The following is a 27,085-nucleotide window of genomic DNA, read 5'->3' on the forward strand; positions in this document are numbered from 1 at the left end:
AGTATTAGCTCAATTATTTAAACAGGAAATGAACCAACATTCTATAAAAATAACTTTCCTAGTACCATTTTCTTTTTCTTTCCAGGAAGAGAGGTTTATTAAGATGGGGATGCTTTCCTGGAAATCATGACTTTAGGGGAAATAGGTAAAAATCAGCCGAACAGTCAGCACAAATACTTACTAGAAACCTGTAAATGACAATTGATTTACTCTGTGTGAGCTTCATTTTTCTCACCTACCGCCTATGTTTATTACAAAAAAAAATAAAGCAAAAAGGAAATTTGATACAAAATTAGATAGTTCTAATTTTTTACAAACTCAAAACTGGTAATAGAAACAGTGTTCTTTTATTACAAAGACAGCGAGAGCAAGTCTTTTACACACGTCCCTGTGGGAGTTTTTCAACACATTTGTTCCCTTCTTTATTTACATTCTTTAAAAATAATGGTATCTTTGCATGACTTCTGTACTAAGAGACACTAAAAATTACATTCGGCGGGGAGGGATCGAGAATGCTAGCATTTGAAATATCAGGTATCTAGTGTCTTCTTATTTTTTTTGGATTGTCAGTTGATTTTCTCTTTATTAGGACTCTGGAAAGAGATTCTCTGTCCTAGACTGAGTAAATTACAAAATTAGAAAAAGCCTGTCAGTCTCTTTTACACTAGTCATTGAAGGGCTCTGCTGTGGTTCTGCTCAAAGGATTACAGATTTAGGGAGCTTTTATTAAATTGTTCAATTGCTTTCTCTATTTGGCCATTTACACAGCACTTAACAGATGGAGCTAAATTGTAGGAGATTGCCAGGTGAACTTTGACAGAGACTCATTTGCTCTTGAGCTGGACAAGCAGTTCAAATGTGAAGCTGAGAGGAAACATTTGCTAATAGACAGTGGAACACGTTTAAATAGGAACTTCTGTAATTAAATGTCTTTGGTTTGTTGAAGGAGAGAGCTAATGTCCCTGGAAGCTTGACCTCCAAGTGGATCGGTCAGCCTTCTACCAGAAAATATTTATTCAATTCAAACAGTTAAGGAGAAAATGTGAATTTCCTGGGACACACTGAAGCCAGCTGTCAACAAATCAGTGTTCAAAACACAAACCGTTGGCAGCGTGTACAATTGTGAAAATAGCTTTGCTGATATATTTATAGTTAATTGCAGTATCATATATCGCTATGAACTTTTCCAAGGGTCTGTCTGAACACTAAGGCATGATTTTTGTGAAGTTTTGAACCCAGAGCCAAGCGCATTCTATTAGGAAGCTTTATATCTAAGACTGAGAGACCCACAGATCACACGCTTGCATGGAGTACTTGTAAGAATATTGTGTTAACTGTCCTCATGTACGCAGGGGCCACTCATTCTGTACCCTAACATCTAGTCAAGGCACACACCGGGTGAGCCACATGGCAGATTCTAGTAAATAATTATAGAATCAGTGCCTGAGACATGCTCACTGCTTAACAGGAGCAAATACCCATTTCAAAATAATGGTTATCGTGACTTCAATAAAACATCTTCCCAGGGTTTTTTAAAAAATCATAATTTCTTGAAGAAGTCTTTGTGGTTTAAAGAAAAATCTCACACACAGCACAGTGACTAATTAATCATCCTGAGAGCATTCTTGAAATCTGGTAAGAGACCATGCAGGTCTCAGATGGCTGGGCTCTTTCGTTTGATAGCGGTGATCATGCACCCCGCGGATGTCAGTCACACTGTCAGCGTGTGTATGCCTTAGGCGGATACAGTGCTGTTTGTTAGGAAAGCTGGGGGCATAGAAAAAGAAGAAAGAAATGTGTACATGTGGGTGTCTTCTATGAAGATTTACGTCTGATAAGAGCTGGCACAGGTGTGGCATTGTAGAGAGGGATATGGCATGCGGGGTCTGGCTCTGTTTTCCAGTCCTGCCTCCCCCCCCACGGTCCTTCTGTGCAAAGACGAGAAATGAAGTCTCCTGGCTACATCACTGTTTGTCTAGTGGGGACGGTGACACCACACGCCTGGGGCTGCTGCCATTCTCTCCTCCTGGGGGAGCTTCTTGTCCAGGGGGCGCCCTGCTCTCTCCCCCTGAGTGTTTGCTCAGGCCTCCACGTACCTTGTATGGCTCTTATTGTCCTGGAACGCAGGTATCTGTGACCAGGCAAACTCCTGCAGGGCCAGCGATAGTGCCTGTCACTAGTCTTTAGTGACTCACTGGAAATAGCACAATAGTCCATACACAATGTAAGGCACCCTACATTTACGATGTGCCATAAACTATATTCCCTGTGGGTATTGTTCTCTATAACCACAGCTAATATATATATAGCTGTATAATATGCAAATGGGAAATACACATAAATATCTATTTATAAATAGCATAAATCAGTTTAACACAGTGTATATTCAGTGCATTTAATTATAAGCAGCTTGTAATTACGCATGATTAACAAAATGTTAAGTATATATAAGTGCAATTATGTATTACTGCATTAGGTGTTGAAAACATGTACAACCACATAACCATTTATAATGATGTATTCTTATAGAAGTATGCATTGTAATTTGCATGTAAATCAATTTAAATATTTGTACATTGTATTATATCACTTAAACCATGACAGCACATTTCTATTATATAGTGTATTTTAACCCTCACTAGAGTGCGTTGTACTGATGACCCATTCTCAGAAGTCTCACATTCGTCCAGTACAGTAAAATACTTAAGATGCTACATAGCATCTATACCAGCATCAGTCAACCATGTGGTATTTGGGGGCTAGATAAAATACACCTAATACTTCCTGTGGGTTGTTTTGTGTGTTTTTTGTACTTTTTTTGGCTTAGATATCATAGAAGATCTTACAGCCATATTGGAATCAAGAGATTTCTCTCAGTTACAATATAACTAGCATTCAGAAACAGCATGTTAAGCACTTATATTTCACCATTTCAACCATTTTAAAGTGTACAGTGGCCTTGACCACATTCACTGCGTGTACAACTATCTCCCCACTCCAGTCCCAGACCATCTCATCATCCCCAAAGGAAACGCCTCTCAATTAAGCTTTCTCCATCGCCCCTTCCTGTAGACCCATGACAAGTCTGGTATTGATAACAGGTGTTCGAACAGCTAGTTACCTGGGCATGAATGTTCATAGCAGCGCTATTCCAACAGCCCAAAGATGGAAGCACCCCCCACCCCAGTGCCTGTCAAAGGGTTGCTGGATATACAAAAAGTGGGAAATCCCTACAGTGGACTATGCAGTGTGTATTTTTCATTCATTCTTCATCCTACTTTGCTTTCTGACCTCCATCTCAGATGATATACCAGTGAGCAGACTCAGAAAACACAGTGTGAAGGTGTTAGAAAGACTTGGAGGTGGAAAGAAAGGACAAAGGACAAAGTCCACTTGGAGGACACGTGGATGTACATGGAGGGCACAGGGGGACGATGGAGGGGCAGTCAGCCCGTGTGGACAGTGAGGCATTCTCAGAGCCGCATTTAATGGTTTTACATGTGTTACAGCTCTGCCCAATAGGAGCATTTATTTATTGAATTCCAGACTCGTTCTCCGGCACATGTGGCAATTGCACGCAGACGATTGCTTTCCTGTAATGGAAACATCTCTCCAAGGGTGAAAGCTCGAGGATTTGCTGCAGAGAATGCCCAAATTTGACCTCATTCAGGGACATTTTAAATTCTACATGATTAGAGCTGATGACTCTAATGCTCTCAATCAAAAGCTGTGTAATAGCAATATTTCGATATGTCTGTTCTTCCATAATATAACATGTTTCATATTTTTTCTGTATATCCTATCATTTTTATTTATTTATTTATTTTGGTATCATTAATCTACAATTACATGAGCAACATTATGGTTACTAGACTCCCCCCATCAAGTCCCCCCCACAAACCCCATTACAGTCACTGTCCATCAGCATAGTGAGATGCTATAGAATCACTACTTGTCTTCTCTGTGTTGTACAGCCCTCCCCGTGTCCGCCCCCAACATTATATGTGCTAATTGTAATGCCCCTTTTTTTCCCTTATCCCTCCCTTCCCACCCATCCTCCCCAGTCCCTTTCCCTTTGGTAACTGTTAGTCCATTCTTGGGTTCTGTAAGTCTGCTGCTGTTTGAAACATGTTCTATTTTATCCACTTTTATCAAAATAATTTTGCAGTTTCATGATAATGAAGAGTAGATCTTGAACATGGTTTTTCTAAGGAATGGCCTGGAGTATTGACATATGTAGTTTAAAAGAAAAGCTGGACCTGTGGACTACTGAGAGTCCCCTTCCAAATAATGTAGAAATACAGACAGCTACCAGCTTTCCCTGCAGTTCCAAAATTACACGAGGACATAAAAACTTCCAGCTGCTGCAGATAGACACTCAAGGCTCCTTGTTTACTAGTAATTTTATTGTGAAGGGTTTAGGATCTGGCGATGTGGATGCCTGCCAGTCCAGAGATATGACACATGGAATTTCCCAAAGGAATCTGGCCAAGGGCCACTTCTCTGGAAACCACCTTAAAGATGTCTTGTTGAGGAGAACCCAGGTTAGGATAGACTGACATAAACTTACCCCTTAGGAGTTAAAAAAAACAACAAAATGAGTTAATATGAAAAAAATAAATGCTATGACTCACTGGATGGGTGATCATGGCAGCTGGTGGGTGAAGACCAGGAATGCTACTAAACCTTGTGCAATACCAGGAATCTCGGCAAAGAATGATCTCACCTGCAAGTGTCAATATTGCCACAGCTGAGGCCACCCACTCTGAAGGTCGAAACTTGGATGCCGAGTCAGTCATCATGTGGGTGCATTGATGGTGTGCAAATTAGTTTGGATCTGGGCGTTAAACTGAGGCTGGAGCCTGTTGCATAAGTGTGAACCTGGTCGCATGGGACCAGCCATGTGACCATCGCCTAATTCTTCCTGTATGTTTCTGGCTCCTGATGTCCAACAGAAGGGCCAGGTCCTGGGCTAGAATGAGCTGCCCGTCTCAGGGGTGCTCATTCCTGCACAAGTGCTTCAGCAGGATGGCACATTTGGGGAACACCGCCTCCCCACTCCTTCCCAAGGCAGATCTTAAGGCAAGTAGGAAGACTCCTCAGCCTAGGCCCTCTGTGTCACTTGCCAAGCAGCCGAGAGAGCAGAGAATGCCTGAGCTATGCTAACTGCAAAGACAGGGAGCTGGGTCAAGATGCTCGGGAGTCAACCCCTAGTCTGCAGGTACACCCCAAAACACAATAGAGTGTGGGGCTTGCCCAAGGGTAGGCAGCTTCGGACACCTCCTTGGGGACCATGGTTCCGAGTCACCTGAATCGCTCCATCCCTATGGCTGACCCTGCCTCTGTTTTCCCCAGGATTCTAGCCTAGTTTTCTGAAAGTTTTGTTAAGTAAGAGTTAACAAATAGGCGTGTCATATGCTTTCACAAACACAGTTCCAATGCTCATGTAAAGCTTACAGTCTTGGCACTGAGAAAACAACATATAAGCTCCATATTTGCTGTCGTTTTCACCAATTAGGAAAGCCAGCGTCTCAGTCCTATAGAGCTAATTTATTTCGGGGAATACAACCAGTTTTGGGGGGGCAACCAGGATGCCCATTTCTTCACAGGTAATTCATCCTGCTCTTCCACCTTAGAAGCTCATATGAAGAGCAAAGCGTCTTTATGATTCTTTGCTCATGCTTCGACAAGTATTAAATATAAAGAACTTTTGAGTCCAGGTGAAGACTGGGAGGATGGACTATAAAGTCAAAGGAGTATCATTTTTAGCAAAAGAAAAAATTTGCAATTTCCTACGGCCCACTGGTTTGATAAGGTCCTCAGAATTCTCCAGGGTTCTATGCTCCCTGCCTGATCGGTTGAGCCTGGGACTCAGACACCTCGACTCAGGAGGAAGAGATTTAAAATTCTCTTTCTACCTGCAAAAGAGCCTCTTTCGGGCCACTCATGGGATGACTCTGCCATATTCACAATCACTTTGTTTGAAGTTGATGAGATATAAGTCAAATTCTGTGAATGTCCCTATGTCCTTAACATCTGTGTAGGATTCTGTCCTATGCAAGACACTCTGTATTCATGGATGTGGCTGTTTTCCCCCAAACCACGTTGGAAGAGGATATCATTGCTGTCACACCACTGTCTATGGACCGTATGCATGCAGCCTGTTGACTGTTTTGCACAGACATGCTTTTATCTTCTTTCTTTCCTTTTTTTTTTTTTTTTTTTTTGCCTGTGGTTACTTTCTGCTGCATTAGCAGAGTATGTGATCTACTGGCCACAAAGACAAAATATTTACTACAAGAACAAAAAACAAACACAACTCCTGATAGTATGTCTGTGACTCAACACAACCTCTCTCCTACCAGTTTCATTGAGAATTGTGAAATATCTTGATCTTGAAGCTCTTGCATTCATTTGGGAAGTCAGCAGGCTTCATTCCACTCCACGTCTTGCTCACTGATCCCAAACTGAGCCGGGATCACTAATACTTGGGTGAGAATATTCCTCCCATTATAGGCATTTTAAACTCACACCCTTAAGAAAATCACAGTCTGGGTGTCATCATTTCACACCAAGATGCTTCCAGGAAATGTACAATTCATCCTAAACAGAATGCTCTCCTGACTCACTGTCGACCCAATTTTCTTGACATTTGTGTGTCAATTATTTTCTGTGCAACATAAATATGGTAACTCTCTTCACAGACAGTATGAATGTATATAAATCAATTTATTCAATCACTTGGGAATCCAGTAACATCAGATTGATTATAGAAGGTGACTGTGGGGAAAACGTTGAGGCCAAGGTCATGGCTTCCTAGGAAAGAAGAAATTATGGCTTGAAAGGAAAGGTGATTTTCTCTTCATGGTGGTGAGTCTGCTCATTGGGACAATGATGCTTATATCCTCGGTGTCATTATCCACTTTGCATGTTGAAAGAACATTTAATAACACACATGAGCTGATGGTATGATTTTGGTGGGAGTGAGAAAGGAAAGATACATGCAATTTCTGGAGAAAACAGTGGAGGAATTTTCCTGGGACCTCATGTCGCCAATGCCGTCTGTGTATGTGACACCCTGCTGCACACGGGGGTCTGTGTAGACTATTCCATAGGATGCGATTATTGTGAGCCATCTGGACCTCTGTGGAGGTTTCCTAAGGTACCTATTCATGGCTACATGGCATGGGAATGAGATACCGTTGAAGTCTGTGCCACTTCCATCTTCTATAAGTCTTACATATAATTGTAAGATACTGTGTTCACACCGGAATTTTCCAGAGCGTATCACATTTCTCAGTTCACTGCCTCCCCAGATTTCTCCCCTCTGTCCTTCCAGAATCCCACTGTAGGGTCTAGATCTGTGTTACTGCTTTGGATCATTTATACACACACGCTGTTCTATGTCCTAAGCCTTAGCCACTGTCACCCTTGATGCAGGACTGTTTGTCCTTCTGGACTGAAGCAGTAACCCTCAAATCAACTAAAAAATGTCAGAAGGTGAATATATGGTGTCTACTCACCTAATGGAAGATCAGAGGACAGGTGTCTGTGAAAGAGAATGATCGGGGGTAAGGAAACAAGCGTTGAAGGTCTCAACATTCTTAAAGATTATTTCATAGCAGCCTCCATACAAGGTAGTCTTGGGAAGAGGAAATGTGAAACGAGAATCCCACTGAGATGACATTGGGATGAATATCCTGTTGTAGGACTTTACCTGTTACGGTGACATCTTCTATCTTTTCTTCTGTAATACCCTTTTTCTGACTGAAGTTTTTGAAGTTGTCATACTCCCTTTTCTTGACTTGAGGTACTTTGGCTGCATTGAAAGCACATAAGATGGACAGATGTCCATTAGCACCCTTCCTACTTTTGAAATTAGTCCTTGTGTCATAACAGTATTGTTGCATACATCTCACTCTCCCCACCCTTTTACCTTTTACCCCAGGTCCATTCATGCTGCTCAACAACATGGTTTTCAAGGAAGGTGCCTGAGTGTTAGATGTGGTCTTCAGATGCTACCATGGGTAGAGTCTGCATATTTAACATTTTTATTTGTCTTGTGCTCTTAGAACGACTAAGAACATGGAGCGCTATTCACTCCAGCGCCATCACAGTCTCCCGTTTGGACCATCTGCAAATGTCCATCTGGGGAAAGGATGTGTCTGGGCCTGAGAGTTCATAATTCGTGCAAACTCGGGTCCCTTTGACTCTGCATTCTAGAATCTGTCCCCTGATCGTCCTGAACCCAAATCTAAGGAGTGGGAAACATGATTTGTACATCCCGCCACGCACACTAGCCTTGTCACATATGTCGATAGAAGTAAATAAATACACTTAGTCTTCATCGTTGTAAAAGACGAGATTCCACCCTCTTCCCCGTCCAATGTGGACGTAATAAAGAAAAGTGAGGATCCAGGTGGAATTAACCACAGGTCACATGGTTGGCTTGCCCTCATCAGTGCCTCTGAGTGCTATGATATGATGCGCTGTTCATTTGCAGGGCAGGGGGTTCAAGTCTTAGGCATTATTTCCACAAGAGCAATAAAATCAGGCATTTGTGTTGAGACAGATTCAGTTACAACGGGAAGCTCGTCTTTAGAACTCAGATGTTAAATCTTGGCTCCGTTCAGGGACAGAACCCAGCCATTCCCATGTGTGACGTTTGTCCAGAGCTTCATGGATTATCCTGGTGTATTTATTAGATATCCAGAATAAGTGTGCATCTTAGAAAAGCTATCTGGTAGAGCCTTGCAGGACATCCATTTCCTCATTTCCTGTAGACAAATTTTCAGCATCTCTAACACAGCAGACAGCTTGAATTCTCAAGCACAAACCTATTTCTGCATGAGTGTGCTTAATAAAAAAAAGCACACATATGTTGGTGACCCTTGAGCAATACCTGGTATGAGATGCATGGGTCCACACATGCATGGATTCTTTTTCCATCAATATATTGGAAGAATCTTTGGAGATTTGTGACCATTTGAAGAACATTTTCTTTTCTCTAGTTCACTGAACATAGGAATACAGTATAAAGTACAAAATATGTGTCAATTGACTGTCTATGTTTTCGACATGAGTCTTTGACTGCATAGCAATAGGCTCCCCGAAGCCCCACATTGTTCAGGAGGCAAGTGTATGTACTTCTCTCCTTAATATAAATAATATAGATAATATTATCATATCTCATTTGCACAGAACCAGCTACAATACATACCAAGGAGTTCAGTCACAACTGTCTTTTTGCCGTGTGCGTCAGTGTGTTCTGCATAAATCAGCAAGATGCCTCTTGATGTAACAGTAAACTTCAAAGAAATTTTACCCTTGACTGTGATAGGAAAAAAAATTTCAGAACAGAATTGGATTAAGATTTTTCAATTTCATTTTAATATGTCCTACTTTTTTTTTTTGGTATCAGTGTACCATTACATGAGCAACATTATGGTTACTAGGCTCCCCCCATCATCAAGTTCCCCCACATACCCCATTACAGTCACTGTCCATCAGCGTAGTAAGATGCTATAGAGTCACTACTTGTCTTCTCTGTGTTGTACAGCCCTCCCCGTGCGCATCCCCTGTACATTATGTGTGCTAATCATAATGCCCCCCTTTCCCACTGGGACTATATCAAGCTGAAAAGCTTCTGTGCAGCAAAGGACACCATCAATAGAACAAGAAGGTATCCTACAGTATGGAAGAATATATTCATAAATGACAGATCCGATAAAGGGTTGACATCCAAAATATATAAAGAGCTCATGCACCTCAACAAACAAAAAGCAAATAATCCAATTAAAAAACAGGCAGAGGAGCTGAATAGACAGTTCTCCAAAGAAGAAATTCAGATGGCCAACAGGCACATGAAAAGATGTTCCACATGGTTAATATGTCCTACTTTTAACATACTATCATTGCCTTTCCTCCATCAGTTACCTGAGGCTAACGTTCCTCCCACTGTGTTAGAATCCATCCATTAAGGAATGGACTGATAAACACTCTTTACATATCTGCCTCTTTTTAAATGGTCCAGATTTCCCAGCTTCTGAACTTAGCTAAACAAGAACAGGATTTACCCCAACATGAACAGTTGTGGGTGATGGCAATGTTCCTTCTCGAAGTAGTTGGAGGTGCATGACAGGCTGTGGGAAGGAGTCCACTCAGCACCCCGTGAGAGCTGATGTGAGATTCTGAGGAGTTGTGTGACCCACTCACCCAGGACAGCCCTTATTAAAAAGCAGCTGTATTATACTTACACCTGAAGTCAGTCATATTGAAATGCAATTTAGTACATATTCAAAACATGTCATTTGCTCATTCAATAGCTTGTCAGAGAGCTAGTAAACATGCTATTCAATGTGGGACACATATATTCTATAATTACACCCCAGTTAGATCCTGTTACTGTATATTTATATTTCAAATTAAAGTAATTTGTCAGAGCAAGATTAGAACACTACATTACACATTCTTCCCTGTACAAATCAAACATTTTGTCATTTGGTCACTGAATATTACAGTACTGATCTTTGAAAATATGTGCAGTTATTTTTAATTTAGAGAGAGAGAAGTCTGCACTAAAGGCCTTCATTGCTTTCAGCAAAAGCCCAAATTATATAGAAATTGGTTTCCAAGTTTAACAGTTAGTTCAACTACATTCTCATACTTATTTTTGGGATTCAGTTAATACTTTACAAAATAAACAGCATTTAATATTTAAAGAATTTTAGTTATGGGCAAAGTTGACTTATGTTGGTCATGTGACAGATAAGAAACTTTTGGAAGAATTGGTGTAATTTTAAGTAGCTCTAAACACGTCCCCATCCTGAGGACAGGTGAGGTCAATGCTCTGGGACATGTTCTCAGATATTGTTCATAGCAACATTCCAGACCTGGCCCTTACCCTGACTTTGGGAGACAGCAAATGCTTGGCAAAGGAAATGTCTTTCCCAAGGTTGGATTTGTAATGAGTAGTAGACGTTGACTGGGTCCCAGATCTGGATATGTTGCATAGAACAAAGGCTGTGAATTTAAGCATGTTCCCTGCTTTGAGAAGATACACTCAGGCGAAAAGCTCATGTACTCACAGTCTACCTCGTATGTGTCATTTTCTCTTTTCGTTGACTCAATTGAATGAGTTTGGCAGATCCCATTCACCCTAAAAATGAAATAAACAAAGCGTCCTTTATTCCTCACCCTTTCCTGAGCACTTGAGGGCCTGCAGAAGTGTGAATGCATTTTGATTGCTAAAAATAGTAGATGCTGTGAATTTACAGTCATCTAACTCCCCAGACCACTGGGTTCTTCCCTTTAGTCTAATACGGGGCTTTAACCTCGGAGCTGTGGACATGCTGGCCTGGATAGTCCATGATGTGGGGTGTGCTGTGCATGGTAGGGGGAGGAGCAGAGTCCCTGGGCTCCGCCCACATTGTGCTGGTAGCCCCACCCCTAAAAGTGACTGCCCAAACTGCCTGCAGGCCCCGCCACGTAGCCTGTAGGGGGAGGGCAGAATGTCACCTCATGTTTGCTGCTCAATTCCTTTGATATAAACCATCCCCCCTTCCCTATTTCTTTCTTTCCACTCTCCGTTTCTCTGCCTCTGCCCTAAATGCTGGTGCTCGTATAGATCCTGAAGTCCCCACGCTCTCTAAGCAAACGCTTCAACTTCTGGGACTATAGGTTACAGAGATTTAAGAAGAACATTCAGACGGACACATACAGAGATATAAATATAGATAGACACAGACGTAGAGACATGGTCATACTCACTACCACTCATTGATCTGGTGATTATAAATCCATCATTCACATCCTGAACTTACAGCTGACATACAACTTTGTTATTGTTACTTAAATATATATTTTTCTCTACAGTCTGTTATTCTCTACTTTGGTCTAGTGGCTGCTCCTCTTCCATTTGAACAGATGGATAAGTTCAAACTGTTGCATTTAAATTGAGAGTTAAACTATTCCTAGTCTAAATTTTTCTTAAAATGTTTCTCCCCCCATACCTATGTATACTTATACCATGGTCAAAATTCTCCTGAATTATTGTCCTGAACACAGTCTTACCATAAGAGTTTCTAGACGACTGGTGTTTGGAAAACAAATGTTATATTCCTTTATTTAAAAGCCTACATCCATGCTAATCCCCCACACAACACAAATAAAACTCATATTTTTGACATGAGAAATGGCCCAGAACACAGTTGAGTTTGTTTCAACTTGGTTTTCTGCACCCACTTATTTAGCAGAATGCCTGCAAGAGAGTAGACATTCTATAAACAGTACTGATTGCATGAGAGTTATATTTATTGATTGAAACTTGTCTGCAAAACAGCAGGTGGACAATCTTTTGTGTGTAGCCCTTCACACTGAAGGAGACCCTGTAAGAAACATTACAGAATCTGGTTCCAGTATGTGCAAAGAGTCTGGAGATGAAGACACACTGGTTCTAGAAGCAGGACTGCCATGGCCATGACTTTCATACTTTGAGGACAAGGTTCTTTCCTGACAGCCTTCCTAGCTCTGTTTCTGAATGATACACTCCCAACAGAGCAGCCCAACTCTGATGCCACTAAGACAAGGCTACATGCTTGCACAGGGGGCTGAAGCCAAGGGCAGTACACCAAACTGAGAACACCATTCGATGAATGAACTTCAGAGCCTCAAATTCTTGAACATAATACTGACATTTCCCTGCAAATTTGAAAGTGGACCAGAAGCAAGTCAGAAGTCAAAAATTTTATCGCATTAAGCCAGGCAAATTTTTCTTACTTGGTATAGAAATCAATGTTGAGTTTTTCACAACCCTCGCTGCATCGAAGCCGACGGATGTAAAAGCTCAGTTCGCCATTTTCTGTGATCTTCTTAGTGTCGTTCGCTGCTTTTAGCACACTGTACCAATCCCCTGGAATCTAGAAGAGAAAGTCCCTTTAAGAAACGTGGGTCAATCTTTTTATCTTTCCTCTGACCAATCATTGCCATTGGTCCTATTTTACCTCAAAAGAAAAAGCAAATGTGATTTTTAGCAAGCACTGTAGGTTTCTAGTCCCTACCTAGTAGAATGATATGAAATGAAAGAACAATACATATTCCAAGTAAAGCATGGACTCAGAACTTCTTGAAACAGCTATAATCTTGCCTTGGAGTTCCATGGCAACTCATAGCTATAACTTTGGTACATACATGTTTTTTTTTCACCTGCAAATTAAATGTAAAAATATAAATAGCTGAAAGAGAGGGTTTATTTAATCCTTATGGAGAGGCATAGACCAATGTGTGCATTAAACCTGATGCAGTCATACAAACAAAAGAGCGAGAAACAAACGTACACAATATGAAGACTTCCACCCAGATGACTGGATCCTGGCTACTGACGGGTAATCGTCCTCAGATGCAGGTTCGTGGTTTGCACAAACCAGACCGAATAAGAGGGTCAGCAGCAGAGCCCGCATCTTGACTGTGCCCGTTGTCCTTCTGCAGAAGCTGGGAGAGTGCCCGGTGTTGGACAGCATCTCTGTCTGTGCCGCTTCTTATAGGATTGGATGTGGGCGTGACACGTAATGAGCCAGTGGTTGTGAATCAGGAGACCGTGTTTACACGTGAAGTCTTCTTATCCTGTTTGGCAATGATGAGGTTTAATGGCATACTGTTGTTTTAATAATGAGAGTAGGTTTCAGGGAAGTTTAAGTTGGTCTGTATATTTGACATTTAGAATAAGTGACAGATCGTAATACATAGAGCTATTTAAAGGATACTGTGTGTGTGTGTGTGTGTGTGTGTGTGTGTGCCTTTGGGCCTCTTTCACTCAGGATTATTGTGATAGTGGCTATACTGTTGCTCATAGAGGCTGTTTCATTTTACCACTGATTAGTGTTCTATGGATCTGTCCCATATATGTCCATTGAAATACTGATGAATGCATATTCATGGACACGTCTCAGAGGTCTATCTCTTGGACACATACTCATGAGATACTTAACCACTCATGAGAAATAATAGCAGAGTATCCTTGAGATATTTTGTGATTCTGCAGACTCAGGCATAAGGAGACAAGACTTGACAACTTATGTTTGTATTGCACCCCCTTTGGGGTTTTTTCCCTCGCTCAGATGGCCATTTCTACACCTTGGACCCATATCTATCGTGAACCAGCGATGGTGCTTATCATCCCCTAGTATGTGAAATATTGAAGAATGAACCCACATTTACTTATAAGCAAACATCTCAGGGCTGTCCATGGGTAGGTTTCTCATGTGGACATGAGTGTATTTCATATATTTCATCTTTTGTTTCTGTTGATTGGGAGCAGAAGTGGGTATTTTCCCTTAATACTTAAGCAGACTCTAAAAGCTAACCAACCCTGTTTAGTGATTCCTTATTTCTGTTTGCATGACTGTGGATTTTTCACTTGTCGTCATGTATGAATTGCTGATGCAAGGGCCTCAAGCTTTTGAAGCACTATGACCCATGTTACACACCTGTCTTACCACCTGGAACATTAGCTGGAGTCATATATGTGAGGCACCGTCTCTGCAAATTGACCTCTAAATATTTCATCTGCTGTTGCATGTTAAAGTCATGAAACAGATGAGAGAAAGTGAGGATGTTGCAGAGAACCACACAGCCATGAAGAACACACTCCCCTGTGCAGGGTTTCAGGGCCAGAGATGTAACAGTGGGGAAAGACCATCGCAGGTCTGTGTGTGTCAACATTCATGAACTTCAGTCCATCCTCCATGAAGCTAGGTAACTGGTAAGACATCATTGAATTTAATGATATTGCATCCTTCCGTAGTTGCTTTGTCTCATTAAATGTCCCCCCTGCACTTTATATTCGTTCCAAATCCTTCTTGTTTAAAAGCCTTGTTATCATTTCCAAGTCCTTCTCCCGACTTCTCATTGGACCCTATATTCCCTGCCTAGAGGCTTGCTCCTTCTTATCAGTATTAATGCTTTTCCTTCAAAAGTGCTGTTTCATCCCCCTCTGTTACATCAGATCACTGTGTGTTGGTTTTCCTGAGGCTCAAAGCCGTTACTGAGATGTGTGTGTTTTTGTGTCAGGAGACCAAGCCCAAGCCCCTTTTCTGTAGTCCGAGCACCCTCTCCCACCTGTGTCGTGGCATCGGTGGGAAATTTATGTCACATCATAAAAGAACCACCTGTATCACCGTACCTCCCATTTTCCCTTCTCACCAAGACACTCCCAGGGAATGAACAATTCATGCTAAACAGACTGATCTGGCTCACTGTCGACCCGGTTTTTCTGGACAATTGTGTGTCGGTTCTTTCTGTGCGATACAAATACGGTATCTCTCTTTACAGACAATAGGAGTGTGCATAAATCAGTTTATTCAATCACTTAGCAATCTAGTAACAGAGAGCGTTTAGAGGGTGACTGGGGGAAAGCTTGGAGGCCAAGATGGTTTCCTAGGAAAGAAGAAATTATGACTTGACAGAAAAGGTGATTTTCTCTTCACGGCGATGAGTCTGTTCATTGGGACGATGATGCTTATATCGTTGGGGCCATTATCCACTTTGCATGTAGAAAAAACATATAATAACATAGGTGAGCTGATGGTATGATTTTGGTGGGAGTGACAAAGGAAAGATCCATGCAGTTTCTGGAGAGGACAGTGAAGGAATTTTCCTAGGGACGCATGTCACAAATATCATGTGCATATGTGACACCCTGGTGCACACAGGAGTCTGTGTAGACTGTTCTTTAGAATGCAATTATTGTGAGTCATCTGTATGTGGACCTGTGTGCAGGCTTCCTAAGGTACCTAATCATGGCTGCATGGCATGGGAATGACATACCGTGGACGCCTGTGTCACTTCATACTCTTTAATTCTTACATATAATTGTAAAAGACATGTGAGCACAGGATACTCTGTTCACAATGAAATTCTCCCGACTTTATCATATTTCTCAGTTCACTGCCTCCCCAGATTTTCCCCTTTGTCCTTCCAGAATCCCACTGTAGACTCTTGTTCAGTGTTATTTTTTTTGTTTGGATTTTTAAAACTGCATATTGCTCCAAATCCTAAGACTTAGCCATTGCCAGTCACAAGGTAGGATTCATTTGTCATCAGTAGTTAAAGCAGAAACCCCCAACACCAAAGTCTTTATCTACCAAGAAAATCATGGCACATCTTACCACATCTACTCACCTAACCGATGGTCAGAGGACAGGTGTCTGTGGAAGAGAATGACAGGGGTGAGGTTGGTCCCTGAAGTTTCTCAATATTATGTATTATTTCACACCAGCCTTTATAAAAGGTGGTTGTGGCAAGAGGAAATTTGAACCAAGAATCTCATTGGGGATCTGCTCATCCAGAAAAATGTTATACTCAAGGACTTTACCTTCTTTGATGACTTCTAGAATGTTTTCTGCTGTAATACCCTTGGACTCAGTGAAGACTTTGAATTCCTCATATTCCTCTTTGCTGATGTCCCGTCTTTTCACTGTATTTTGTAGCAGATCATGCAGAAGAGATGTCCATTAGATCCCTTCCTGTTTCTGAATGGACCTGCCTAGGTCAAAGCTACACGGTGTGGTCCCTGCCTCCCTCCCAGTCCCCCGTCCCGGCAGCAGTACCCACCAAGGAGCTCAGTGAACACCGTCTTCTTTCCGTCTGCAGTAGTATGATCACCATATATTTTCAAGATGTCCCGCAGCGAAAAACTCACCTGGAGATGGGTTTTACCCTGGACTGTGATAGGATGAAAAGAAATTCCAAAAATCATTGTGATTAACATTTGTAATTTCCTCTTAACTTGTCTTAGTTTTTACATAATGATTATGACCTTCATCAGTAATTTATCATTAATGTCCTCACACAGTGTTAGGACCTGTTAGGAAAGGAACCAATGTATAGATGCTCTTAGATATCCCCAAATATGAACAGTTGTGGGTGATGGCAACATGCCTTCCTGTAGTACTTGTAGGTATATGACAGGCTGTAGAAAGGATCCTTCTCTTACCAGCCCATGAGAGCTGATGTTACGTTTCAGGAATTTTGCAACCCAGAAATCCACTACATCCCTTATTGAAAAGCAATTCTATAAACTTAACATAAAAATTTCAGTGATTTTGAATTACAGGCTGGGACATAATTAAAACATACCATTTCCTTGTAAAATACGGAGTAAGAGAACTAGTATTTGGGTATCAGGATATAGAAGACACATGTATTCTGTAATTATATTCCAGTTAGAACTTGTTGCTGAGTATTAATCTTTAAAATAAAATTCATCAGAACAAGTTTACATTACATTATGCATTTTTCCCCATAAAGATCAAACTTCTAAGAATTTTGAATTCAGAAGTCACTGAATATTACAGTATTGATGTTTGAAGATTACATGCAGTTATTTTAAACTATAGAGATCAAAGTCAGCCCTAAACACCCTCATTGCTTTCAACCAAAGCTCAATATTATGTACAAATTGGTTTCCAAATATAACCGTTAATTCAGTTACATTCTCATACTTATCTTTAGGATTCAATTAACCAGGTCATACTTAAACACATTACATAATCAACAACACTTAATATTTAAAGAATTTTAGTTAAAGGCATAGTTGACCATGTTGGTTAAGTGAGAGACAGGAAAATTTATGGAAGAATTGGTATAATTCTAAGTAGCTTTGAGCCTGTCCCCGTCCTGAGGGCAGGTGAGGTCAGCGCTCTGGGGCGTGTTCTAAGGCATCGTCCATAGCACCATTCCAGACCTGGCTCCTCTCCTGCCTTTGGGTGACAATAAATGCTTGGCAAAGGAAATGTCTTTCCCAACGTTGCATTTGTAAAGAGTAGTAGACTTTGTCTGGGTTCCAGATCTGGATATGTTGCACAGAGCAAAGACCAGGAATTTGAATGTGTTCCCTGGTTCTAGAAGATAACCCTCAGGGGGAGAGATCATGTACTCACAGTCGGCCTCGTATATGCCATTTTCTGTTTTCCTTAATGCCAGTGTATGACTTTGGCATGTCCCATTCACCCTAAAAATGAAACAAAGCACCCTTTACTCCCCACTCTTTCCTTAGCACTTGAGGACCTGCAGAAGTGTGAATGCATTTTGATTGCTAAAAATAATAGGTGGTGTGAATTTATAGTCATCTAACGACCCACACCACTGGGTTTTTCCCTTTAGTCTAATACAGGGCTTTAACCTCGGAGCTGTGGGCATGTTGGCCTGGATAGTTCATGATGTGGGGTGCGCTGTGCATGGTGGGGGGAGGAGCAGAGTCCCCGGGCTTCGCCCCTGTGATGCCGGTGGCCCCGCCCCTAAAAGTGACTTCCCAAACTGCCTGCAGGCACCGCCAAGTAGCCTGCAGGGGGAGGGCAGAATGTCACCTCGTGTTCAGGTTTGCTGCTCAATTCCTTTGATATAAACCATCCACCTTTTCCATTTCTTTCTTTCTGCTGTCCGTTTCTCTGCCTCTGCCCTAAATGCTGGTGCTCGTATAGATTCTGAAGTCCCCAAGCTCTCTAAGCAAACGCTTCAACTTCTGGGAATACAGGCTATACTGAGTTAGCAAGAAAACCGAGAAATATGTAGTGATTAAAATAGAGACAGAGACATATATAAACATGGACAGAGATGTAAACATAATGCACACAGAAGCAACAATATCATGTTTATCCATCCATCATTCCTCTCAAACTTATAACTCACATACAACTGTATTATTTTATTAATTAACAGTTGTTCTTCTCCACCCTTTATGTTATTTCTCCATTGGTTGTATAGTTTCACTATTTTTACAGTTGGTCAATTTCAAACTTCAGCATTTAATTTGACAATTAAAGTTTCTATTCCTAGTCTAAATATTTCTTTCACTCATTTCCCTATTTACTTATTGCATTTCTAACATTCCCCTGATTTATTTTCTTGAGCACAGTCTCTACCTTATGAGTTGTATTTAGAAAATTCATTTTATGTTCCCCTATTTTTTTTGAGAGGGCACTTCTCATATTTATTGATCAAATGGTTGTTTACAACAATAAAATTCTGTATAGGGGACTCAATGCACAATCATTAATCAACCCCAAGCCTAACTCTCAACAGTCTCCAATCTTCTGAAGCATAACGAACAAGTTCTTACATAGTGAATAAGTTCTCACATGGTGAACAGTGCAAGGGCAGTCATCACAGAAACTTTCGGTTTTGATCATGCATCATGAACTATAAACAAGTCAGATATGATTATTCATTTGATTTTTATACTTGATTTATATGTGAATCCCACATTTCTACCTTTTTTTTTCTTTAATAAAATGCTGAAGTGGTAGGTAGATGCAAGATAAAAATAGAAAGCATAAGTTAGTGCTGTAAGAAGGCAAGTGTAGATGATCATTTTAAAACCTGCATTCATGCCGATTTCCCACATGATACATGTAAAATACGCATTTTTGACATGAAATGCCTTAGAACAAAGTCTGAGTGTTTGCTTCCAATGTCATGTTCTGCAACTCACTTGTTTAATACAATGTCTTCAATAGACTAGACATCCTAAAAACATTACTTATTGCATGAAAGATATATTTATTGATTGAAACTTGTGCCCAAAACGTTAGGTGGGTAATCTTTTGTGTGTAGCCCTTCACATTGAAGGGTGCCTGGCTTGGAGACACCTATTACACGGCAAGGATTTAATCTGTAAGAAACATTACAGAATCTGGTTCCAATAAGTACAGAAAGTCTGAAGAAGGAGACACACTGGTCCTCAGAGTAGGACTGCCATGGCCATGACTTTCATACTTTGAGGACAAGGTTCTTTCCTGACAGCCTTCCTAGCTCTGTTTATGAACAATACACTCCCAACAGAGCAGCCCAACTATGATGCCCTCTAAGACAAGAAGACAAGGCTACATGCTTGCGCAGGGGGCTGAAGCCAAGGATAGTACACCAAACTGAGAACACCATTCTATGAATGAAGTTCAGAGCCTCAAATTCTTGAACATAATACTGATATTTCCCTGCAAATTTGGAAGTGGACCTCAAGTCATAAGTCAACTGTTTTGCTGTGCAAAGTGTCGCTAATTGTGCTTACTTGCTATAAAAATCAGCGTTGATTGTTTCACAGATGTCACTACATTGAAGCCGACGAACATAAATCCTTAGAGGGCCATTTTCACGGATCATGTTGACATCATCCGCTGCTTTGAGCCCAGAGTACCAGTCTCCTGAGATCTAAAAAGAAAGTTCCTTTAAGAAATGTTAATCACTCCCCTTTTTCTTACCAGTGTCTACCGGAATCATTGCTTCTGTTTTACCTCAAAAGAAAAAAATACGTCTGATATTTATGGAGCGATGTAGGGTTCTACTCCCTAACTAGTATGTTGATATGAAATGAAAGAACAGTGTACAAAATAATGCACAGAATTGGAAGCTTCATGGAACATCCAAAACCGTGCCATGGAATTCCGTGGGAGCTCATAGCTATCATTTTGACATGTAAGTTTATTTCCCCTGCCAATGAGGTGGAAAAGTATAAATAGCTGAAAGACAGAATTGCTTAATCCTTCTGAAGATGCATAGACCAAAGTGTATATAAAAGCTGATGCACTCCTGTAACCTAGAGATGGAGAAGCACACACATGCAAGACCTCACCGCAAATAAGTTGATTCCTAGCGTCCATGGCTGATGGTTCCCAGATGTAGGTTCCTGGTCTGCACAAACCAGACCAAGCACAAGGGTCAGCAGCAGAACGTGCATCTTGATTGCGCCTGGCGTCCTTCTGCAGCGGCTGAGAGACTGCCGGGTGTTGGCGAGCTTCTCAGTTTGTGCCGCTTCTTATAGGATTGGACTGTGGGCGTGATGCCCGATGAGCCAATGGTGGTGAATCATGTGTCCTTGCTTGTGTACAAGTCTTCTTATAATATCCTCCTTGGCAATGATGACTATGCAGCTATTTTAACAATGAGACTAGTTTTATGAGAAGCTTAAGTTGTGGTCTGGATTTTTGACATTTATAATATGAGGGAGGTCATAATAGGCGATTCAAGGACAGTGTGTGCAAGCTTTCTGGCATCTTTCTCTCCACATTATTATTCTGCTGTTAGCTCTACTGTGGCTTGCAGTGCACGTACCCAATAACTGAGGAGTGGTGTTTTATGGATATAGCACATTTTTATTTATTGAGATATTGATGAATGCATACTCATGGACGAGTCTTTAAAGGTCTGTGCAGTTCTCTCTCTTGTGGGTATACTCCTGAGCATCCTACCCCTTGTGAGAAACATTAGCACGGTGTTCCCTGAGAAGATGTTGTCTGATTCTCTAGACTCAAACCTAAAGGGACAGGCTCAGCATCATATTTTAATATTGTACCTCTTCGGGGATATGTTTGTCTCACCCTGTTGGCCAATTCTGGACCTTGTACCCACGTGTTTGAGAGCAAAGCCCCATGTGCTTATAAGCAGACCTATCATTGCTGCCCACAGGCAGATTTCTCATATGGACACATACATATTCCATATATTTAATCTTTCATTTCTATTGATTTTCAGCAGGTGGGTGAGTTTTCATAAGGAGAGAATATGGAAGCCAGAATTACAAAATATTTTAAAAGATCACCCTCTAAGCCAGTCTGGAAAATCTCAGGACTTTTGCTAGAACATTTCTAAAAATTCACTGTGGATTTATTCCCTAACAGCTGTCTACCTACCCCAGTGATTTGTAAACGAGTGGTTAATGAGTTTAATTGTGATCAAAATACTCTGTTCCTCAGCTTCCCCATTTGAAGGGGGAAAATTCTCCATCCTATATAGATGTTGATTTGCTAGACCATCTTAACAAAGACATTGTTATAAATCTGAAAAATATCTTCACTGTTACATCTTTGCTTATTTGACATGACCAAAATAGTTAAAATTCAGGAACTCTTCAATTTTCATAGATTACATTTTCTCCCTTTACACAAAATGCGTCCTAAAACTGTAGAACGTTACCTAGTCTAATACATCTTAATAAAATGTCACTTGGTACTGGATTGAAACAGGTGCTAAAAAGGTAAATAACACCATTAGTGATTTCTGGTTTCTGTTTAAATGACTATGGATTTTCACTTGTCATGATGTATAAATTGCTGATATAAGAGCACCAAGCTTTAAAAGCAGCATGACCTGTGTCACATGCCTGTCTTACTACCTGGAACATGAGCTGGAGTCAGATATGTGAGGCACTGTATCTGCAAGTTGACCTCTAAATATTGCATCTGCTGTTGCACCTTAAAGTCATGAAATAGATGAGAGAAAGTCAGGATGTCACAGAGAACCACATAGCCATGAAGAATACACTCTCCTGTGCCAAATATCATGGCAAGAGATATAACAGTGGGGAAAGACCATCACAGGTCTGTGTGTGTCAACCTTCATATCAATTCACCTTCCATGAAGCTAACTGGTAAGACATCAGTGTAAAGTGTGTTGTCCGAGTGGCAAAACAATGTGTAGAAATATAGAAAACTACCATCTTTCCCACAGTTATAAAATTACATGGCAAGAGAAAAATTTCTGGCTGCTGTGTTCCTGATGGGAAATAGTCCTTCTTATGAAAGGTTTTAAGATAGAGATGTCAGGGACTAGCAATCCAGGGATATGACACATAGAATTTCCCAAGGAATTTTGGTCAAAGGCCACTTCTCTGGAGAGTGTCTTAAAGATTTTCACATTCTGTGGCATCTATGTGAAGATAATGCTGACATAAACTTACCCTTTAGGGTTAAAAAAATGAGTTTATATGAAAAGAAGCAAATCCAATAACTGTTATTGGACCATTCATGAGAAAAAAGCATTGTTTGTAAATGCTGGTTGTATGGTAATGATATGTCTCAACAAACTTTATGTCAAAGTGTATATCATGTAGCATGGAAAGAAATGTATAAACAACAATCTAGAAATGACATAGTAGAAAGAACAAAGGGTCTCTTGCCCTGATGATATGTATCTTATATCTATTGATTACTATTCTATAATTTGCACAATTAAATTCTATTCACCGGAAGTACCCACGGGGTCATGTATAATGGTTTCCTCACCACCATATGTACTTCATAGCTCATGGATGGCATTGAGCCTTCATGCCCTGCAGAAACATGAAACCTTCAGGCAGTGTTGTGTCTCCTAGCCTGCGATGGCATGCTCACCATAATCTTCTGATTTTATAGAAAAACCATAACCCCAAATTATGATCCTCTAAAATCATTAGAAGTCCTTTGAGGAAACTACAAGGTATAGAAATTTTCTGTTTAGGTGATTCCTCAAGCATCAAAATTCTTACTTTGGTATGTCCTATTATATTGTGGCATTTTCAATATTTTACATGTTATTGATAAGCAGAAAAACTTCTGCAATGTTGGAACTATTTAGGATGTTGCTCAAGTAAATGCACGTACACAGTAGGCTCCATTCTGCAAGGCATTCTTTGATACTCTTACTGGTTACTGCATTTTGTTGTCCTCACAGTCCACAGCCTACTTAATAAAGATAAGTAGAAGGTACTTAAAACAAGTATCTAAAAATAAAGTGCTTGGTACTTAAAATAAGTCAGTAAAACAAGGTGCTAGGTAATAGATACAAGCCACTGTTATTTGTAGGAATGTTCACACTGGGGAAATTTAATCAGCCTTGCTGATCCCTGCATCTAGATCTAGTGATATCTGGGACAAGATCCCATCTACATCTCTCATAGGCCTGTGCTCTCTACCCACCTCCTTGCAAAGAGGAGGATGAACGTTTCTCTCAAATTTCTGTACCTCATAGTTCCTGAAAGGACTTCAAATGCTTTTAGAGGGTCAAAATTTGGGGTTATGGTTTTTCCATAAAATCACAAGGTTCTGGTGAGCATGCCATCCCTGGCTGGGAGACACTATACTGCCTGACGGCTTCATGTTTCTGCAAGGCATGAAGGCTCAATGCCATCCATCAGCCATGAAGTACATATGGTGGTGAGAAGACCCTTATACTCTCAACTTCATATCTCAACTTCTTATCCAGCTCTTTTATAGTCACACTATAAAAACACTGAATGATTCAGCAACAGGACTTGGTGTTTTCAACTGCTTTCCCCCTGTTTTTTGTTCTAACGCAGCCCTTTCAAAAAGCTAGAAGTAAAAACAACTGCTATTTTTCACATCCAAACCATGTATAAAAATCTTATGCATATTTTAGAGCTTAATACCTTGAGATATTCTGGAGAAATGTAAACCACAGGTAAGCTGAACTCCTGGGATGTTAGTATCCACACATGTGTTGATCATGTTTGAAAAGAAGACAGAATAAAGATTAATTCTAAAAAGAAAATGAGATGTATAGCAGGTTTTAATTGGTCTCATGTCCTGTTATGCATCCAAGCAGTCTCTGGCTATGTTCCCTACCTCATTTATGTGCAATTGTGTAGTATCTGTCCTTGTGTGACTGTCTTATTTTTCATAGCACTGTGCTCTCCAGGTTCATCCATGTTGTGGTGTATGAAAGCGTTTCCTTCTTTTTGAAGGCTGAATGATAGTCCAGTTTATCTATATGCCCTTTTACTCTATTCATCATCCATTGATGGACATTTACATTGTTGACGTATCTTCACTGTTGTGAATGATCCTACAGTGACCATTTGAGATTACAATTTCCATTGAAATGGTGATTAGTTTGGTGGTTGTCATGAACTGGGGAGATGAAACTGGTGAGGTGGGTTTTTAGTCATGCAAGATACACTAAGTTCTAGAGGTGGGCTGTAAAATATACCATCTATTGGTAGCAATCCTGTATCTTGCCCACTTTTACATTTGAGAAGATGATTGGTCTCATGGAAAGTTTCTCTCCAGAAATTGCTAGGAGTTGGTTTGAGTAACTTATGTAAGATCTTTTTTTTCCATACAGATGTGTGTAGTTGTTAATTCATCATTAAAAATACCTTTCAATGATAAACCATGCAATTCTCTTGCTGTTCCTTCCTTTATCGCTGTCAAGAGTCCAGATAAAGAAGGAGAAAAGACAGAGGAAAGCAGGTCTAAATTAGATGTTTTTAAAAATTGATGATTAATCAAAGGAGGAATAAAAGACAGGAAAAGGAGAAATCAAAACAGAAACAGGTTATCATAATGGTAAGAAGAAAATCGAACTATTATTCACATGACGACTCTGGACAAATGTTAGGGATGCATTTTGTTTATTTGAATCTTATCTGTTTCCGACTGCTGCATATGTTGTGTTTTTTTAAATTTATGCATGAGGTAAACATTACTATGTGCAATTATATATGTTATCTTTTTTGTCAACTGTTTGGAGACCTATGTCATCTTTGCAAATACCAGGAATACCATTTAGACTCCTTATACAAGGAGGGAGAAACGGGGTTAATTAGCCATGCTGTGTTCCTTGAAGTGCAAGGACATAGAGCACATTTATTTGGTATCTCTAGGATTACCGGCAGCTGAGCGCTTTCATTCCTGTTGGAAGACCTCCTCCCCACTCATTCTTGAGGCAGATGTTAAGGCAAAGAAGACGTCCTTAGGAGGCAAATAAGAGCGAGCTTCAGTGTAGTCCCTTTGAGTCCCTTCCTTACTGAGTAGCCGGGAGAACAGAGAATATCCTGGGCCATTCTGGTTGCAGAGCCAGGCACAACTGTGCCAGGGTGCCGGGGAGTCAACCCCTAGGCTGCAGTTCTATGCCAGGGCAGAACAGAGTGTGGGGCTCCTCTGAGTGTGTGTGTGTGTGTGTGTAGTTTTTAGACTCACTTTAATCAGTCCATGTTTATTTGTTTATTTCTGAATGATACAGAATCAGGCAAAGAATGTTTCATTCTTTCCTTACTGAGAAGCAAAAGTGGTTGTAATCATTTCCAAACCGGGCGAGTATAAGATTCCACACTACAGACCAAAACATTCTTCTCCAAAGTGTCTTTCCTCGTGGACTGTGGAGAACTCTCTCACTCCACCCTCTGATCTCCGTAAAGGAGTAAGAAAAAGGGCACAGCACACTCACGGTGTTTTGAGGTGTACTTAAACGCATCCCTGCCTTCATACTGTGCACAATGCCATGCCTGCTCCTTGGGATCTGAAGTTCATGTGCTCATGGACATAGATTTTCTTTGACTCACCCTTTTCATTCCTACGTGTGCAGCTGTGCATTGTGAAAAGTCCAATGATTGCTTGTGTCAGATGATCCACCATCCCTTGTCCCTCCCCTTCCTGAGCTCACTGATCTGTGACAGATGTTTGCCATCAGCCTCCCTGGGACACCCAATCTCATCTTGTTGTTTTGTCGACTACATTTCCAAGGTCTTCTCTGAGTCTCTCAATGCCACACATTTCCTTGGTGTTTTGCCCCAGGGCATCTCCCTCTGCTGTAAATTTATCATCTCAACTAATAGCACCTCACATGATACCACCCATAATGCATTACCTCCCATTTTCCCTTCCCACCAAGGCAGTCCCCAAAATGCACAATTTATCCTAACCAGAATGGCCGCCTGGATGTCTGTCGATCCGATTTTCTGGACAACTGTGTGTGCGTTCTTTCTGTGCCACACAAATACAGTGTCTCTCTTTACAGACAGTATGAGTGTATATGAATCAATTTATTCAATCACTTAGGAATCTAGTAACAAAGAGGGTATAGGAGGTGACTGGGGGAAAGCATTGAGGCCAAGTCCGTGGCTTCCTAGGAAAGAAGAAATCATGACTTGGAAGAAAAGGTGATTTTCTCTTCATGGCGATGAGTCTGGTGCATTGGGACGATGATGCTTATATCCTTGGCGTCATTATCCACTTTGCATGTAGAAAAAAAATAAGTGAGCTGATAGTAATGGTATGATTTTGGCAAGAGTGAGAAATGAAAGATACACATGATTTCTAGAGAAAACAGTGGAGGAGTTTTCCTGGAAACTCATGCTGCAAACACCGTCTGTGTATGTGACACCCTGCTGCACATGGGGGTCTGTGTAGACTATTCCATAGGATGCAATTATTGTGAGCCATCTGGACCTCTGTGGAGGTTTTCCTAAGGTACCTATTCATGGCTACATGGCATGGGAATGAGATACCATGTAAGTCTGTGTCACTTCCATCTTCTGTAA

The 27,085-nt window shown here is 40.8% G+C and overlaps 2 protein-coding genes and 1 long non-coding RNA gene across 3 annotated transcripts in view; 1 reads left to right on the forward strand and 2 right to left on the reverse strand.

Moving 5' to 3' along the window:
* Nucleotides 1-27,085, forward strand: part of LOC118935974 (uncharacterized) — a 178,004-nt gene that overhangs the window by 113,445 nt on the left and 37,474 nt on the right. The gene's annotated exons all lie outside the window — the stretch shown is intronic.
* LOC130682091 (lipocalin Cav p 2.0101-like) lies at nt 6,711-13,527 on the reverse strand. Its single transcript, XM_057496218.1, has 7 exons — nt 13,335-13,527; nt 12,778-12,917; nt 11,088-11,158; nt 9,221-9,331; nt 7,718-7,819; nt 7,524-7,549; nt 6,711-6,922 (listed from the first exon to the last, which is right to left on the reverse strand). Exons 1-6 carry the CDS (start codon nt 13,515-13,517, stop codon nt 7,524-7,526), a joined length of 633 nt encoding a protein of 210 aa, XP_057352201.1. The 5' UTR covers nt 13,518-13,527; the 3' UTR covers nt 6,711-6,922.
* On the reverse strand, nt 15,338-20,760 carry LOC118935978 (female-specific lacrimal gland protein-like). The gene is made up of 7 exons (XM_057496219.1): nt 20,624-20,760; nt 20,063-20,202; nt 17,937-18,007; nt 16,609-16,719; nt 16,370-16,471; nt 16,177-16,202; nt 15,338-15,538 (listed from the first exon to the last, which is right to left on the reverse strand). The coding sequence occupies exons 1-6, from the start codon at nt 20,726-20,728 to the stop codon at nt 16,177-16,179; spliced, it is 555 nt and encodes a 184-aa protein (XP_057352202.1). The 5' UTR covers nt 20,729-20,760; the 3' UTR covers nt 15,338-15,538.

This window comes from Manis pentadactyla, chromosome Y, assembly GCF_030020395.1.
Source record: "Manis pentadactyla isolate mManPen7 chromosome Y, mManPen7.hap1, whole genome shotgun sequence".
Lineage (NCBI taxonomy): Eukaryota > Metazoa > Chordata > Mammalia > Pholidota > Manidae > Manis > Manis pentadactyla.

Bases quoted from the DNA above. Each gene is read 5' to 3' on its own strand.
- LOC130682091 (XM_057496218.1), bottom strand. From the start codon at position 13,517: ATGCTGTCCAACACCGGGCACTCTCCCAGCTTCTGCAGAAGGACAACG. The intron at 11,159-12,777 runs GTAAGAAAAATT...TTTCATTTTTAG, and splicing joins AACATTGATTTCTATACCAA to GGTGAATGGGATCTGCCAAA. The intron at 9,332-11,087 runs GTGAGTACATGA...TTCCTATCACAG, and splicing joins TGACACATACGAGGTAGACT to TCAAGGGTAAAATTTCTTTG.
- LOC118935978 (XM_057496219.1), bottom strand. From the start codon at position 20,728: ATGCACGTTCTGCTGCTGACCCTTGTGCTTGGTCTGGTTTGTGCAGAC. The intron at 16,720-17,936 runs GTGAGTACATGA...ATCCTATCACAG, and splicing joins TGGCATATACGAGGCCGACT to TCCAGGGTAAAACCCATCTC. The intron at 16,472-16,608 runs GTGGGTACTGCT...TACAAAATACAG, and splicing joins GGTGTTCACTGAGCTCCTTG to TGAAAAGACGGGACATCAGC.